Source organism: Numida meleagris, chromosome 14 (genome assembly GCF_002078875.1).
Source record: "Numida meleagris isolate 19003 breed g44 Domestic line chromosome 14, NumMel1.0, whole genome shotgun sequence".
NCBI lineage: Eukaryota > Metazoa > Chordata > Aves > Galliformes > Numididae > Numida > Numida meleagris.
The window spans coordinates 8,471,777-8,487,559 of NC_034422.1; the positions used below are offsets into that span (position 1 = coordinate 8,471,777).

Sequence of the window (15,783 nt, forward strand, 5' to 3'; positions counted from 1 at the left end):
GAGAATGAAACTCTAACAACTGTTTTAATTATTTTTGTACTACTTGTGTCTTACTGGCTAATTCAGAATGTCAGTGTTGTCAGTTGGCAAGTTGTTTGCTGCTTTTTTTAACTTGTCTAATTCCTCATGCCCGTGCTGTGTTCATATTACTATTTCTAGGCAGTTCTTTCTGGTGATGAGAAAGAAGGGCTGAAACATCCAGGCTTGATGTTAAAATATTCCACCTATAAAAACCTAGCACAACTGGCAGCGCAGCGGGATGACCTAGAGACAGCCATGGAGTTTTATTTGGAGGTACAGTACAGCTGGAAGAAATACTGGAGCCTCAATGTTTGCATCAATTTGCCAAAATACAGATGTATGCTTTTCAGCATACCTCATTTGTGTGTGTGTCTGAGTCTGATATTTTATGGCCATCATTCAGTCCCTAAGCCAGTTATGTCCCAGTTAAAAAGTAAAGCAGTGATAGTCTCTGTAAACAAGCAGACACGTGTCTGAAATGGGAATAACGTTGTCTGTTATGTTTCCTAGGCTGTAATGCTAGACTCTACTGATGTCAACCTGTGGTATAAAATTGGTCGTGTGGCAATAAAACTAATCCGCCTACCTTTGGCTCGTCATGCTTTTGAAGAAGGTCTCAGGTGTAACCCTGATCACTGGCCTTGTTTAGATAACCTTATCACTATCTTGTACACACTCAGTGACTACCCAAGTAAGTACAGTAGTAGGTCTTTAAAAAAAACACTCAAGAAATGTGTAATTTTATTTAAAAAAAAATTATGAAATCATAGTAGATTAGGGTGTCATGGAGATTTCTACTTCATGATATATTTGTGATGATTTCTGTCTGTTCTAGTTACCCTAAAAATAAATGCTCTGTATGATGTTTATCAAGAATTACAAATGGATCTGCATTTTGATGTTGGATCTCTGTTTTTGATGTTAAAATGTTTAAACATTTTACATTTGAGTAATGTCCAGTGCATTAACTGATTCAAATGGTGTTTAGGAGAAAAGTTACAAGGTGGCAGAAATGTTCAGTAAGATCCCTTAGGTTTGCCCTACTGTAATGATCCTAATTCTATATGTGTAATTGCCCATATGAGCAAAAGCCTGCTGGTATTCATTGCTTGTTGCAGCAATGGAATCTGAAATTAAGACATTTAATAATATGAAAATAGTAAATGGTGGAAGTAGCAATTGACCATTCAATTTTTATTTCTCTGTCAGCTTGCTTGTACTTTATCTGCAAAGCCTTGGAGAAGGATTGTCTGTACAGCAAAGGACTGGTTCTGAAGGAGAAGATCTTTGAGGAGCAACCTCTCCTCCGGAAAGATTCCTTGAGGATGTTCCTCAAATGGTGAATGTCATCTTATGGTGTATGCTGCATTTGGAGTGTCAACTTTTTTTTCTTTTAATCATACACTTTGTTTTTTTAAATCAGTCACTCTTCAAGAAAGAAAACAGCACCTCCTGTTTTCCTCTCATGTCTCACTATTTGAGAATCAGAGTAGGACAATCTCCGTTTATCTTTTAATTTTTAAGAGAGCAATGATTTCTGATGGTGGACACTTCTGTACACATGCTGTAAAGTTTGCAAAATAATGTTTGTTTGTTTTTTTAATACTTGTTGTAATGCTTCATATTACACTACAGAAAGAGATAAATCTCCCCAGACTTTTTAAAGCAAACAAATCCTTGTCTTTGTTTCTCTATACTTCCCAGTGACATGTCTATCCACAATGTAAATGTGAGTACAGCTGAAACAGGAAGAATCATCGATGAAGCATTGGAGCTACGTAAGAAAAGACAGGCTTTGCTGGTGCAAGAGAGAGAACCAGACCTGAGGCTGATCCAGCCAATTCCCTTTTTCACGTATGTCCTTGTAGTTTCTGTCTGTAACAGGTTTATCTGAAGCTGCTTATGCTGGCAACTGTGTTGCACAAGTTTGTTCTTTTTTTTTTTCAAAATGCTTTTGTAAAAAAGCCAAAAAAAACCCCAAAAACAGTATTTTCATATTTTATGAGTCTGTAGGTTGTTTGATCTGTTTTTGATTTCATTGTAAACGTATCAATTTTCAATCTTAAGAGCAGTTTGGTAGCCATTCCAACTGTATAATTGGATTTCTCGTTTCAGACTAGTTTGTATGTGAACTTCAAAGTAAGTTTAGGTTTTTAAATGTTTTTACTGTTGGTATAATGGAAACTTTTAGAAGTTTAAACATAATGCAGTTCTTTATTGACAGCAAGATATGAGGATACTTTAAAGTTGTTAAGTACATCTTTATTAAGGCATAAAGGGTTGATTTTTATGCTGTTGCATTTTTCATGTGCAGATGGAAGTGTTTAGGAGAAGCTTTACTTGCCATGTATCACCACCTCACAACATGTGATCCTCCTCGGCCCAGTTTGGGAAAGAGAATTGACCTCTCAGAATACCGAGACCCAGTTCAGCATTTGGTTCTTTCTCCTACCTCAACTCCTGTCAGCGTCATTCAGCCAACTCCTGTCAGCACTACTGCAGTGGTGACAATGCCAGAACCTGTACTGGCTTACACTCCAGTGACACCCAATTTTCCAAGCCACAGTCAGAATTCATTGGAACCAGGAGCTGCTGTAGGTGAGCAAGGTACTTCAGTTTAAGATTAAATATATTTTTCTGGCTTATCTGGGTATTAAGAGCACTATGGAATGCATTGGTAAATGCTGTCTTTAAACTCCTTACTGGGGGCTTCAGAACCTGTCTGGCATACGTATAATAACATGGCAGAAAAAGTGAAGTTGAGTTCTGTAAATCTGTCTGTAAGCATTTGCATTGGAAAAGGAAAATGACCTAAAATGTCTGAAAATCATTTTCTGATAGCTGAGACGTAGTACTGGTGTTCAGGATGGTGGAGTTGCTAACTTTTTCTGGCTTTCTGCTATTGATTCATACTTGAGTTTTTCAGTCTAAGACTGGAAGAATCTTATCTCCCTTTCAGCAATGCTGTGTATCAAATTTCTAGTAGTGTGAAGAGTCTTGAACTACTTAGAAATTAATGAACCGTTACAGAAAAATAGAAGACTTAGTTACTCTCCTGCATTCATCTGTGACTTCAAGGACCTGAGAGAATCAAGCTGCCTGCTATATTTATATATTCTAAATTTGTAGCAAAAGGTTTGGATATTCAATTGCTTAGTTTTATCTATTTGCATATCTAAAACTATCAAGGAGTGACCAATATTTTGTTGATATTTGAAGGGGAATTTACAGATGGTACTGGAGGTAAAGGCAGACTCCTCTGCAGAAATTTCTTGAGAACTAAAATAATGTAATCTAATGAATAATGAAATGCAGAATTTTCAGTAAATCTACTTGCTTCGGACCAGCTTTTTTATGCAAGATACCATGGCCAGTTTATATTCAGTTGTGTCTTAAAAATTTCGATAATATGTTCAGAAGGAAAATGATCTATCTTCAGTATCTCATTAGAGTAAAATAGTTTCAGCCACAAATCATCTTTTTATTTATCTTTGTTCATATTTATTAGTCATTTCCTGAAAAGATTTCCCACTTCCTGCTTGGTCATTTAACACGCCAGTATCTTTTTTCTTTTTTCTTAATTCTGTTTTTAGGTGACATATCGGCAGGTGATAAATCCAAGAAAGGGGTGAAGCGAAGGAGAATTACAGAAGACAGCGGTGAAACAGCCAAAAGGAGATCTGCCAGAGTCCGGAACACAAAGTGTAAAAAAGAGGAGAAGGTTGACTTTCAAGAGCTATTGGTGAAATTCCTTCCTTCCAGGTACAGGACCTTAGAACTGCTAGACCCATGTTATTTTTTGAAGGACATGTCTCCTTCAATCTTATAAATGTGGTAAAACTGTTTTTAATGAAAACTACTGGAAACTAATTTAAAAATGAGAACACGTCTGGTGATGTGAGACAATTAGAAGACAATGCAGATGTCAAATTGTGCAAGATCAACAAACAAGGCTGTCTTGGTTTCAACAGAAATTGAGAATTCTGAATCCGTGAGTGTGCTTCAGTTACTATGGTTTCTCTGATAAAATATGTACAAGGTGCCGTGCTTAGATTTGACCTAATAGTAAAGGAAAGAATGAGGATTTTGTTTGTATAGTGTTTTTGTTTCCCTTTCCACCCAGATTAAGGAAATTAGATCCAGAGGAAGAGGAGGACCCTTTCAATAACTATGAGGTGCAGTCAGAGATTAAAGAAGAGAATTTCCAACATGTTGGACCACATAGAATGTCGTTTGATTCTACGACATTCATGGAATCTGGTAAAGATTTCATTATAAATCCTCTTTCACTGTTGGTTATTCTGTCTTGTATGCTTTTCTGTATTTCCCTGTCTTATTCATTTGTATCTTTTATATATATATATCTTGTTTTAATTTCACATAGTAAAATTATACTTTTATCTCAATTGTAATGTCATTTTGAAGTCTTGGGGACTGGTTAATTACTGTATGCAAGTGCTGTGTTGTATGGAGTTGCCCATTTGAGCATATTAGTATCCAATAACTTAATTCTGCCTCTGGAGCACAGGAGGACGTCTGTAACCATTCTGTAAGCTTAGTGCAACAACATTGTCAAAAGTAACTTATTTCAAGTCACAGCATACCTTGATCTTAGTTAAGCATAGCTTTGTTTTTATCTGCTTTTTAGAGAAGCAGGATGTTCATGAATTCTTGCTGGATAACCTGAACAATGGTGGTATCTTGGAGCTGATGATGAGATATCTGAAGGTCATCAGCCAGAAGTTCCTGGTGAAGTGGCCTCCTGGCTTGTCTGAGGTTGTTCTTAGTATCTATACTAGCTGGAGAAAGCACAGTACTAGTCTTCCCAATCCATTACTGAGGGACTCAAGTAATCAGCATATCAAGGTAATGTGTTTTCTTTTTTTTTTTATGTCAGCAGTGTTTCTACTTAGTTGCAAATAAAAAAAAAAATCAGAATGCTGTGCTCCATTGATTTAGCTAGAAGAAGCACACAAAAATACAGCATTGTGTGTCAGATGTTACGGTTTTTATATGCCTAGCATGTGACTACTGTATTTCTGTGTATTTTCATATATATACATCTTTTTTTTTAACAAATTGAACTATGTCTTATAAGTGCATAACTTATGCATAATTTTAAAGGTCAGTACTTCATAGTTATACCATTAAAATCACTGTCCTCATGCTTGCCTTTTCCCTTTAATCCCTGAATTTATTTTAAACTTGATCTGTAAATTATACTAAATGCAATGAATGTGTGGCTTTTGAGACTCCGAAGGGCTACTCTGGTACCATGCACTACTGGACTTCTAAAAATTTTCGTTAAGCTCATGGATTTTATAGATGGAACTGTAGCCCTTCTTCCTATGAACGTAATCAGAAAATAGTATATTCTTCACTGCACAAAACTACCTGGCAGATATCCATGGTGATTTCTAGTGTACTCCTGAAATTTATCCATCAAGCATTAATAAACTCATGAGGCTAGGATGCATATTCAGTGTCATGGAAATGTTGACTTTCTTAAATTTTTCTCTTTGTATTTTTTTAAAAAAAAAAAAAACTTCACACTTTTTCTACAGGATATGATGTTGATGAGCCTTTCCTGCATGGAATTGCAATTAGACCAGTGGCTACTGGCAAAAGGAAAGAACTCTACAGGTAAAAGTCAGGTGTTTCTTTATCTAGTCTAAAAATACTGTAGGTAAATTAAGAAACTGTTCCAGGAATTCACTGGATTTTTGGAGCTGTCTCTTCTATATACAGATATCTTTCTCCATATACACATCTGAAAGGTGCTTATTGCTGGTGCATCGTTTGTCTTCAAGTAGATCCGTACTTTTGAAACTAGTATGTGGGACTCTTCTCATGGGATGCCAGTAACTTTATGATAAAACATAATTGATTCACAGTTTCTCCACGAAATTGCCCTGCTGTCTCTGTGAATGGAAAGTTTGGTTCTGACTTGCCAGGAATTCATTTCTTGGGAGACCTGCTGCAGTTATCGTTCGCGTCCTCACAGCGAGATTTATTTGAGGAAGGCTGGATGGAGTTTGTCACTCGGGTATATTGGCTGAAAGCTCGTTTTCTAGCACTGCAGGTTTGTTCTACTTTTGATTTAACAACTAAAATTTCTCAGCAATTAAAAATCATGCTATTCTCAGCTCATTTTAAGTGTGAGGATTAAGTCAGTTTAAAACAGTTAAAAGCATCCACTTGACAGAATACAAGAATGTTTCTTGACTCGGTGTTTTGATCAGTATGAATGGAAGAATTCTTTCTACTAATTACTCTTTTGTACTCCTAAAAGAATGGGATTTTAATTAATCCAAATTAATCCTTCAAATTCAAGTTGAATTCTATTTCTCTGATTTGTTTTACCTCTTATAAAAGTCACTGATAAGATATACTTTATTTGCTTGCTTTGGTTTGCTTTTTTAGATTTGTTTTTATGTGCAATAATCACATTGGCAATGCCTACTCCGAATTTAAACATTTCATATGTGCTTTGGAAAGCCATTTTGCAGACAGAACTCTATTTTATTTTTCCCCCTGCTATACTTCTGTAGGGAGACATGGAACAGGCGCTTGAAAACTATGATATTTGCACTGAAATGCTACAGAGCTCCACTACAATGCAATCCAAAGCTGGTGATGAAAGCAACATCGTCATACGATTACCTAATCTACATGTTGATTCCATAGTTTCTTTAGAAGAGGTAAGAATTGATTTGCAGGAGTATTCTCCCTGTTTCACCCCTTCCAGTTTCAAAGGTCAGCTATAAATTAGCTCTTTTGTGATGAAAGCTTACCTAGAACTTTGTCCTGGAATTTTTCTGAGAGTAAAGGAATGGTTCATAGCTTAATGATGATGTCATGGCCATCATCTCCTTTTCAAGAAGGTGCCTTTTGGATCTCTTGGTTTTGTACAACATAAGATTGTTTTTATGCAAAATAAAAAGGTTTTTCTATTAGAGGCATTGCGTGTGCAGTGGTAGATTATTAAACCAGTGTTTTATTTTCTATGAACATAACTTCCCCTGATGGTTAAATGAGTTTCTTTCTTCAGCAGTTGTTTTCCACGTAGTAATTTACATACACATTTGAATAAAAGGATGTCTGTTTTCCATTCTTGCTGTTGCTGTTTTGGAGGGTCAACACAGGTTATGCCATCTTCACTTGGAAGTCCATCTGATGGACGTATTCTTGCAAAGAAGTGTGCAATTTGGGGATTTGAGACAAAAAAGTTTAAAGTTATTATTATACAATTGTTACATACTACGTGATAATTATAAGTGTGTGGAACAGCTGAAGTGTTACGTAGTAGGAGTTTTCTTCCCGGTCTACATTCCTGGATGTAACTGTAGAGTTAACACAGCTTTCTAGCTAAAATGTTAGGTAAAAGGCCACAACCTTTGTACACGAAGACAAAATGAAGGTTGGATTGTGCTATGTGTGATATCTGCAGATTGATAAAAACCTAAAATCTCTGGAGAGATGCCAGTCTTTGGAAGAGATCCAGCGACTGTATGAGGCAGGGGATTATACTGCAGTGGTGCATCTGCTCCGCCCAACATTATGCTTTAGTGGAAGAGTAAAACATCTGGAATTTGTAACATCCATACCAGAGAGACCAGCACAGCTGCTTCTTCTGCAGGTTTGTTTAGTTTCTTAAAAACGTTCTTTAAGAAAGGGATTAAGGACTTGCAGCTAATTTACTTTCTGGAAACGGTGAAAGGTTTTCTAGAGTGAGTGTTAATGGTTAAGGAATCTTAATTACAAAACAAAACATGAAACCAAATTTGTAAATGGTCTGAGCAGCATAGTTTTATCAATATCCCTAGAAGCGTGCCAGTTTTTGCTGAGGATGTGACTAAAGGTATATTTTATGTCTGAGACCTATGTGAAATGTGCAGAAAAATTATAAATTAAACTTGAATCATTTGCAGAGACATCTTATGTTTGGATTTATGCTATCTGTGCCTGCTAGGAATACTTCCTTCTTTTGTTGCTGTTGGCTGTTGATGATTGTTGGTGATTTACAGCCATTCTGAACCCAAAAAAAAAAAAAAAAAAAAAAGGCACCTGCTACATGCAGCATGTGAATGATTTCATGGTGTACTGTACCTGTCCTGCATGAATGACAAACTGTTGGTATATATATCCAGTATAACAGCTATATCTTTAGTCCACATAACATTAAAAGTACGTGTACAGATTACATCAGCTGTGGGAGTGGTTAGAGCTATCAGGTTTTCTGGTTGGGGAAAAATAATCGTAAGAAAGACTGAGCCAAATCTTGACAGCCTCCATGCAATCTCATTTACCTAAACTTGGCAGAATATAAAGAAGCAGGAGAGTGTTGCTGTAATACTGGCCTTGTAGTTGCCATTTTGCTATTTATGGAGTAATTAAATGGTAGCACAAGAATATAAGCTGCATATGGTTAGAATTCATTAAACCTGTAGGCATCACATTCTTGAAAATGCACATTTCATGTGTCTCTTATTCAAGTTGAAATTCAGTGATGATTTTCTGAAGTTTATATTCTACTTGCATATTTATCATCTGAGGTCTGGGCGCCTCCTGTTGTCCTTGAATGTTATATGTAAAGGTGTCTTATTACACTTAGTTGAAGTAATCATCTTATCTGTATAATGTGTACAGCCTTCCTTTGCTGTGTTCATTGTTTTTTTTTTTCTTAAGAATATACCCTTTATAATGTATATATTTTTCCACGTTTACGTTCTCTAGGACTCCTTGCTCAAGCTGAAAGATTACAAGCAATGCTTTGAATGCTCAGAAGTTGCCTTGAATGAAGCAAGTCAGCAGATGATGAATATGACAGCAGCCTCTGCTAAAGAAGAGTGGGTTGCTACGGTAACACAGCTGCTCATAGGAATAGATAGCTCATTATCGTCAGACAACAGCATCCTGAAAGAATCTTCTGTAACATCAAGCCTCGTTCGATTAACAACCAACCTGATTCAGGTAACCTGTTCACTGGTACTTGAAAAGAGCCACCGTGTGCTGCAGTCCTTCAGACACCAGTGCAGCTGCTGACTGAACTGCCACCTGCTCACAGTGGTATTCTGGGTCACGGTTTTGCTGGTGCAGAGAGGAAGGGGACCGTTGTCTACAAAGTCTTGGTTTCCAATTCTGTATGTTAAAAAGGCACAGAGTGCACCTGTTCTAGAATCAGTAACAGTACGTACTTTCAAATGCAGAGCTGCCTGAAGTAATTAAAGAAAAGCAGTAAAATAAGCAAAGGAACGTGAAAGTTTTCATATGCTCTGTAATGATGACTATGAAGACTTATTTAGCTGGGTGGGTGCATTTTGTAACTTTGTTCAGTTTAATCATTGTTACTCAGTTGAATTATTTGTATCATGTCTGTTCTGGCTGGTCTTTTCCAGTTGTGCTTTGTAGTAGTTGTGTTTTCTTCTGTACATTTATTTACTTTGAAAAGTCTGAATGTGATATTAACAAAGAGATAACTGGTTCAAAAATGACTATGCAAGAGAAGAATGTCATGAAAGGGGAATAATATTCTACCCTTTCCCATGCCAGCTGATCTTACTTGTAGGACTTTTACCCCTATTCATTGTGGGAAGCTGAGGCTTAATTTATGATTATTCCTGTAGGGTAGAATGCATTATTAGCTACGTGTTGTTTGTAAAGGATTTGCTCCTGACTCTTAATATGTATCATTTTGTGTGTGTAATGCCTGTTTCTTCATTAGATCATAGACTGTAGCATGGCAGTCCAGGAAGAACCCAAAGAACCATATGTCTCCTCAGTTCTTCCATGGATCATCCTACACAGGATCATCCAGCACGAAGAAGATGCTTTTCGATCCCTTTGCTGCCAGCAGCAGCAGAACCAGGGAGAAGGAGGTAATTTTTTTAAATTCTCTTTTAGGTGTTGGAGCTGAACTTCTCTCCATCTTGCTCTGGAATATAAATAAAAATTACGTGTTTGTCATCTCATCTGCTGACTGAAGGGTGTAGATGGATGTACAAATATGACATTCTTATCCCAGAGAAAACTTGTTTTTTTTGCGCTAGCTGAAGCATTGGGTAGTTGGAGTTAACTCAGTTCTGTACTACTAAAATATATGCCAACTTCTTTCTTCCAGTGAATCCTGATACTCCTATGCTGCCTTCTTCACTCATGCTGCTGAACACTGCTCATGAGTATTTGGGAAGAAGATCCTGGTGCTGCAACTCAGACGGTGCACTTCTCAAGTTCTATGTAAGTGTTAGCTTTGTAGAATATCTTAGGCTGAAAAAAAAAAAACCCCTCTGAAATTTATATGGCCAACACCCATCTCAAAGCAGTTTATTAGATTATTACCTTGCTAATGTCTTCACGTTAAAGTACACTTCTGAATCCACTTTTCTTCTCCCTGCAAAGCACATCAACCTTTTAGTCAGTTAAATGTGAACAGTGAAGGTTTGCTTTTCCACTCCCCTTTCCTTGTTATCCTTTCTAAACAGGACTTCTTGTCAGACAGGAGTTGGCTTTGGATAACCACCTTTGTACTACACAAACATCTTAAATGAAAGCTAGTCAGTGATGTACCATGCCTGGAAAGAGTAAAGCACTGGAGAACCATTAAGTGATTGTGCTGAGTACTTAAGTCTTGTAGAAGTATGCCTCAGTGTGATTTCTTCACAAAAAGACAGGTCAAGAATCATGCTCACTTGTGTTCAGTAAGCAAAGTGATAGTCAAGAGTCTTAACTGGGAGAACTTTATGTTAAAGAAAAACAAAGAACAGCAAATGTAAGAAAAATGGCAGTGTGCATAGGTGTTAGAATAAAAAAGTTATCTATTTGGAAGCCAATTCTCTAAAATCTGGCAAGTAATAAGAATATACTCTTGGTATAAAACTGAAAATAAACTTGAGCAGATTATTTCCTGTCATAATTCTTATTCTTCTTTGGACTTCTCACTGAGAGGAATAATTGCTACCTTCCAGTTTTCCTGTTTTGCTTCTTGCCCTGCTATTTTGTTTTCCTCCTAGGATTTGGAGGAGAAGGAAGAACGAGAAGAAATCCGATAGCACTGTACATCATTCACAAACTGAAAAAAACTGTGGTGTTACATCTGTAAACTTGCTGCTAAAGTAATCTAGTGGGATTCTGTATTCATCTTAGTGATTCTAAAAAAAAGTTTTAAACTGGATTTATAGTTGCTCAATTCACAGAACAGAATTTGCCAAGTGTTACTTAAAGTTTGCCCATTTTCCATTGTAGGTAAATATTATCTAGCGCTTAAGAGAGTCTTCTAAATGAAAATTCCATTTTGAATTTTGCAGTTAAACTTGGTTATTTATTTCTTCTAAACTGTAAGAGTAAAGATTTGTAGGACATGATCAGTCCCCAGTTAGGCATCTGGAATGTTGCTGATCCCTCTCAGACTGTGCGCTGTTACCTGGATTTGGTCCTGGAGCTGCGATGTTTTTGACTGTTCTGCTGTTGCTAAATTTGGGTATTTTGATTATACCTGCTTTGGTTTTATACTGCAGACTGAAACAGGTAGTACTTCTATTGTGTTACGAGCTAAATATAACTTCAGCTTATACTTACAGAGCTGAGCTGTTGAACAAAGACGATGAGAGTGAAGAACTACTTCAGTCCTTCTCCCTGTGTCTCAGGGCTATTCTTTGTTCAGATGAGTGTGTTATAAAATCTAATATGCTCCAGCAATGTGTGTGTCTGGGCAGTTTCATTATTAGATGAAAGGAGTTACCCACTCCTTTCAAGATAATTTTCATTATCTCGAAATAGGCCTTTTCAAGATAATTCCTTGAGAAATTCCCCATGGTTAAGGCAGAACATTTCTAAATGTATTGCTATTTCCTTTTTCCCTTGGCTTAGAAATTGAATTGCGGTCAGCTTTTTGCTGCCCAGAGTACTGACAGCCTGGACTACCCCAGCTGTTGGCAGAACCCAAGTAATACAATTCTGTGGCATTCAGTGGGCAGTTCTCTACAGGGATATTTCAGTGGCACTTTACAGATTCAGCTTGACTTCACTGAGGCTTATTACCTTCAGCCATGAGGAAGTGGTGATTAGTTCTGCATAGAGCCACACGGGAATCTCTTCATTTCCCTTCTCAGCACTCCCTGGAGCTTATTAGCCACAGCTCAGTGCCAGACTCCATCTACCTCTCTGTGTCTGAGCAGCGGTGTGGCTAGGCCAGTAATTTAGACAGCTGGGAAGGATGGCGTGGAGAGCCTGAGGGGTTCTGCAGGAGTCGGCTCTCCCTGGCAGGGCTGGAGCTAATGAGCAGCGTTGGAGCTGAGGCTCATTCAGCATGGAACTGTTAGCTTATCTCTGCAGCCTACTCTGCTCAGTCTTCCTGGTGCAAGGAGCATAATACTGTTACATGTGATTTGCCTGTGAGTGGATTCGCCTTTGGGTCCAGCGGGCTTGTTAGCTCAGGCACTGTGCTTCATGAAAATAGATAACCTATTTCCAGACTCAGGCTTGCCCTAAGTGCTGTGCAGCTGCAGTGCTCCGAAGTGCTGAATCTAAATTGTCTGTACAGTGTGCCTGTATCCACAGCCTGGTCAATCTGACAGCGTGCCCCGTGAGCCTGGATAAACTACAGATAATTGAGAGCTGCAAATATGTTTGCCATTGGATCTTTGCAAATGTTATCAAGTACATTGAATGAAATTTTCAGTTTTCAGTCTTAGAGCTGCCCAGTTTTTAAACTAAAATATAAAATAGCATTATTTAGCACTATTTAGCACAAGTATTCAACTTTCAGAAACAGGAGGGTTTTAGAAGGGTAAAGAAAGGGAAAACCAAAATGGGACAAATTATTTGAAGAGAATGGCAGCTTCAAGAATGCTATACAGAAATGTGTTTCATAGACTGATATTCATCTTCTATACGTGTTGAAACACACTTTATTGCATATAGATGAAGAAGATATGCAAGAAAATATATTAATACACAGTTACTTCCTTTGTTACTAAAAATGTTCTGGGGTACTGCTAAGAGCCAAATAAGAATGAGGGAGGTTGTTTTGAACACTCTTTGAGTGATAATTCTGTTACGGGTGTTAGGTGTGATTTTGTTTGCAGCAGTAGGAATATCATGCTTTTGTTACAGTGTCCTGTGGGCTTTGCATCTTCCTGTCAGCTTATTTATCCACGCTTTCTTAAATTTCAAAAGCTACTCACAGGTCCTTACAGGGAAAGTAGTGGAAACAAGGAGACTGCTGTGACTTGAAGGTGATTGCTGATGCTCAAAATCTCATTGAAGTGCCTTCTAAGAATTATCCTGGCTCTACTGCTCTTTTCTTATTTCTCAGGGTTTTGGCTCAAAAAAACACCAAACCCAACCAACCAACCAAAAACCTCTCCTTGAAGTACTATAGAAGTAGTAAGATCTTTTCTATGAATTGTGAATGGATGGAATATCTTATGTTTTCGATTTCTGACTGCAAAATTTGGTGCAGAAGACATTGATGTCTGTGCATTGGAGCCTTCTCCTTGTGGCAGCCCGGCTTATCCACAGCATTGACAAATTGTAGTGTTCATATTCACAGAAGCAACTTGATGTGTAGTGGGAAACTGAACAATCTTAATTAAGTCTAAAACATTAAGTTGATAGCTAATTTTCTTGACTGAAAATAGAGTTCAGGAATTAATACAGAAAACAGCAAAAGCACTTTCTTGCAGTTACAGTGCCATTTATATTTCTAGAAGCTAGTCTCACACAAGTAATATGAGGAATATTTGGTTACGATTTGAGAGAAATGGGTAGTTGTTTATGCTATTTTCATCACATTACTCCAGACAACTAGGTAACTTAATACAAGCCTCAGATCTTAGATGACTTTTTCATTGATATTTGTGATGTTGTAGGTGCAGGTACTAGAAAAAGAACTTGCAGCATCCACTTCTGAAGATACTCACCCATACAAAGAAGAGCTGGAAACGGCTTTGGAGCAATGTTTTTATTGTTTATATGGTTTTCCTAGCAAAAAAAGCAAAGCAAGGTACCTAGAAGAACATTCAGTACAGCAGGTAAAATATGTATTATTTAATATCAGTGAAACTTTTCTGCAGTGATGGAAGGTGCAGCCTTGTTTGGTTTTAATGTACCTTCAGATATTTATGACAAAGATTTTATATCATTTGTGTGTGAGTATATATATATGTATATATATTATATATATATATTGTGTATGAGTGGGTATATACACTTACTGTTTTTACTTTCCTCTTGTAAAACTTCTGTATTTTGCATATTGTAGAAAATAAACTTTTCTTAAAAAAAAAAAGGGGGGGGGGAAGACTTTTTGAATACAAAATGTCATGTTTGAAACGAAATGCTAGTGTAGTCTCACAGTAATTTGTTGTCTTGAAAGTACTGACAAACTGATTTTTATTGAGCCATGACTTTCCTGTTTTCAGCAGAGAAGGAGAAGTTTGAGGTTGAGAACTGTAGAGAGGAAAAATGAAAATGTCAGCTTGTAAGAAGAAAAACTTTAGCAGCCAACCTTGCAGTTTATGAAAAGTGGTACTGTTAAGAATTATGCAAATAAATTATACTACAGCTTATTCTTTGAAATCCATGATGGTGAATATCTGTTAGCTGTTTATCAGAAATATGTGAGATTCAGTTGAAGTTGAGAGAAGAAAAACTACTGAGTGCCACAGGAAAAGGGTTGTAGTCTTAAAGAAGGGACAGAAAAGTTGAGACATCAGTCCTCCACCTGAAACGCTGATTTTTTTTTTGCTTATAAACCTCCAGATGAATTTATAGTTACCAAATGTAAGTGAGCATAAAATTAAAAATAAAAGTTACATTTTGACAATTCTGTTGAAAAAAGTTCTCGTTGAAGTTGCTAAAAAGGAAATGGATTTTTTAGCAGTGCAGCTTCCTTTACAAAAGCAAAATTTGCTGTAAGGAATAAGTTGAACAATAAAAGGAAAAAAACTTGGTCTAACAGGAGAAAACTGTATTAATAAAAATAACAGTTTGTCTAAGCAAGTAGGGTGACTTTATTTTTCAGTGACATGCACTAAGTTACACGGGAATGTTAGTCTGTTAATTGGTAAAGCAGTATGCTGTATTTGCGAGCACCAGGTACTAGTAGTAATTTAATTGCTGAGAGGTTTAATCATAGAATCATAGAATGGTTTAGATTGGAGGAAACCTTAAAGATCATCTAGTTCTAACCCCCAGCCATGGGGGGCTGTAATTTGTGTCCTCCTAGAGTAATGCTTTTTTTTTGGTAACTGGGAAAGTCATAGAATCTCACTTTTAGTAGACACTTTGATTTTGGAATTTGAGGTAATTTCTCCCCTCTCATTTGCCTCCCTCTTCAGGTGGATCTAACGTGGGAAGATGCCTTGTTCATGTTTGAATATTTTAAGCCTAAAACTCTTCCAGAATTCGATAGTTACAAAACCAGCACCGTTTCTGCTGACTTGGCCAACCTTTTAAAGAAGACCGCTACAATTGTTCCTCGAACAGACAAACCTATGCTGAGCCTGGATACTGTTTCTGCATATATTGAAGGAACATGCAGCAAGGTATAATGACTTGCTATAAAAAAAAAGAAATTACTGTAGTGTTATTTTTGTGTTGATTTTCAGATCGTTAAGGGAACGGTTTATTCAGTAGTGCTAAATTTCCTCAGATAATTGCATTCAAATGAGATAAGAATGACAGCACCAAAGCTTCTGGTCTTGAGATTTAATATTAAGTGGAGTCGGTGTGAGATGTTCTAAGTGCTCTGTAAATCTGTGG

General features: G+C 37.0%; 1 protein-coding gene across 4 annotated transcripts in view; it reads left to right on the forward strand.

Annotated features, from left to right (window-relative positions):
* Positions 1-15,783, forward strand: part of CABIN1 (calcineurin binding protein 1) — a 96,256-nt gene that overhangs the window by 3,494 nt on the left and 76,979 nt on the right. For 2 of the 4 annotated variants that reach the window (XM_021412474.1, XM_021412476.1), the window contains exons 6-22: positions 160-294; positions 532-712; positions 1,231-1,360; positions 1,726-1,875; positions 2,336-2,628; positions 3,615-3,783; positions 4,145-4,281; positions 4,670-4,887; positions 5,586-5,664; positions 5,916-6,103; positions 6,573-6,722; positions 7,472-7,660; positions 8,758-8,994; positions 9,746-9,899; positions 10,142-10,257; positions 13,890-14,051; positions 15,360-15,566. In XM_021412474.1, the coding sequence (XP_021268149.1) occupies positions 160-294; positions 532-712; positions 1,231-1,360; positions 1,726-1,875; positions 2,336-2,628; positions 3,615-3,783; positions 4,145-4,281; positions 4,670-4,887; positions 5,586-5,664; positions 5,916-6,103; positions 6,573-6,722; positions 7,472-7,660; positions 8,758-8,994; positions 9,746-9,899; positions 10,142-10,257; positions 13,890-14,051; positions 15,360-15,566 (2,895 nt within the window). The remainder of the gene's footprint in view (positions 1-159; positions 295-531; positions 713-1,230; positions 1,361-1,725; positions 1,876-2,335; positions 2,629-3,614; positions 3,784-4,144; positions 4,282-4,669; positions 4,888-5,585; positions 5,665-5,915; positions 6,104-6,572; positions 6,723-7,471; positions 7,661-8,757; positions 8,995-9,745; positions 9,900-10,141; positions 10,258-13,889; positions 14,052-15,359; positions 15,567-15,783) is intronic. The other 2 variants (XM_021412475.1, XM_021412477.1) reach the window with 1 other exon arrangement.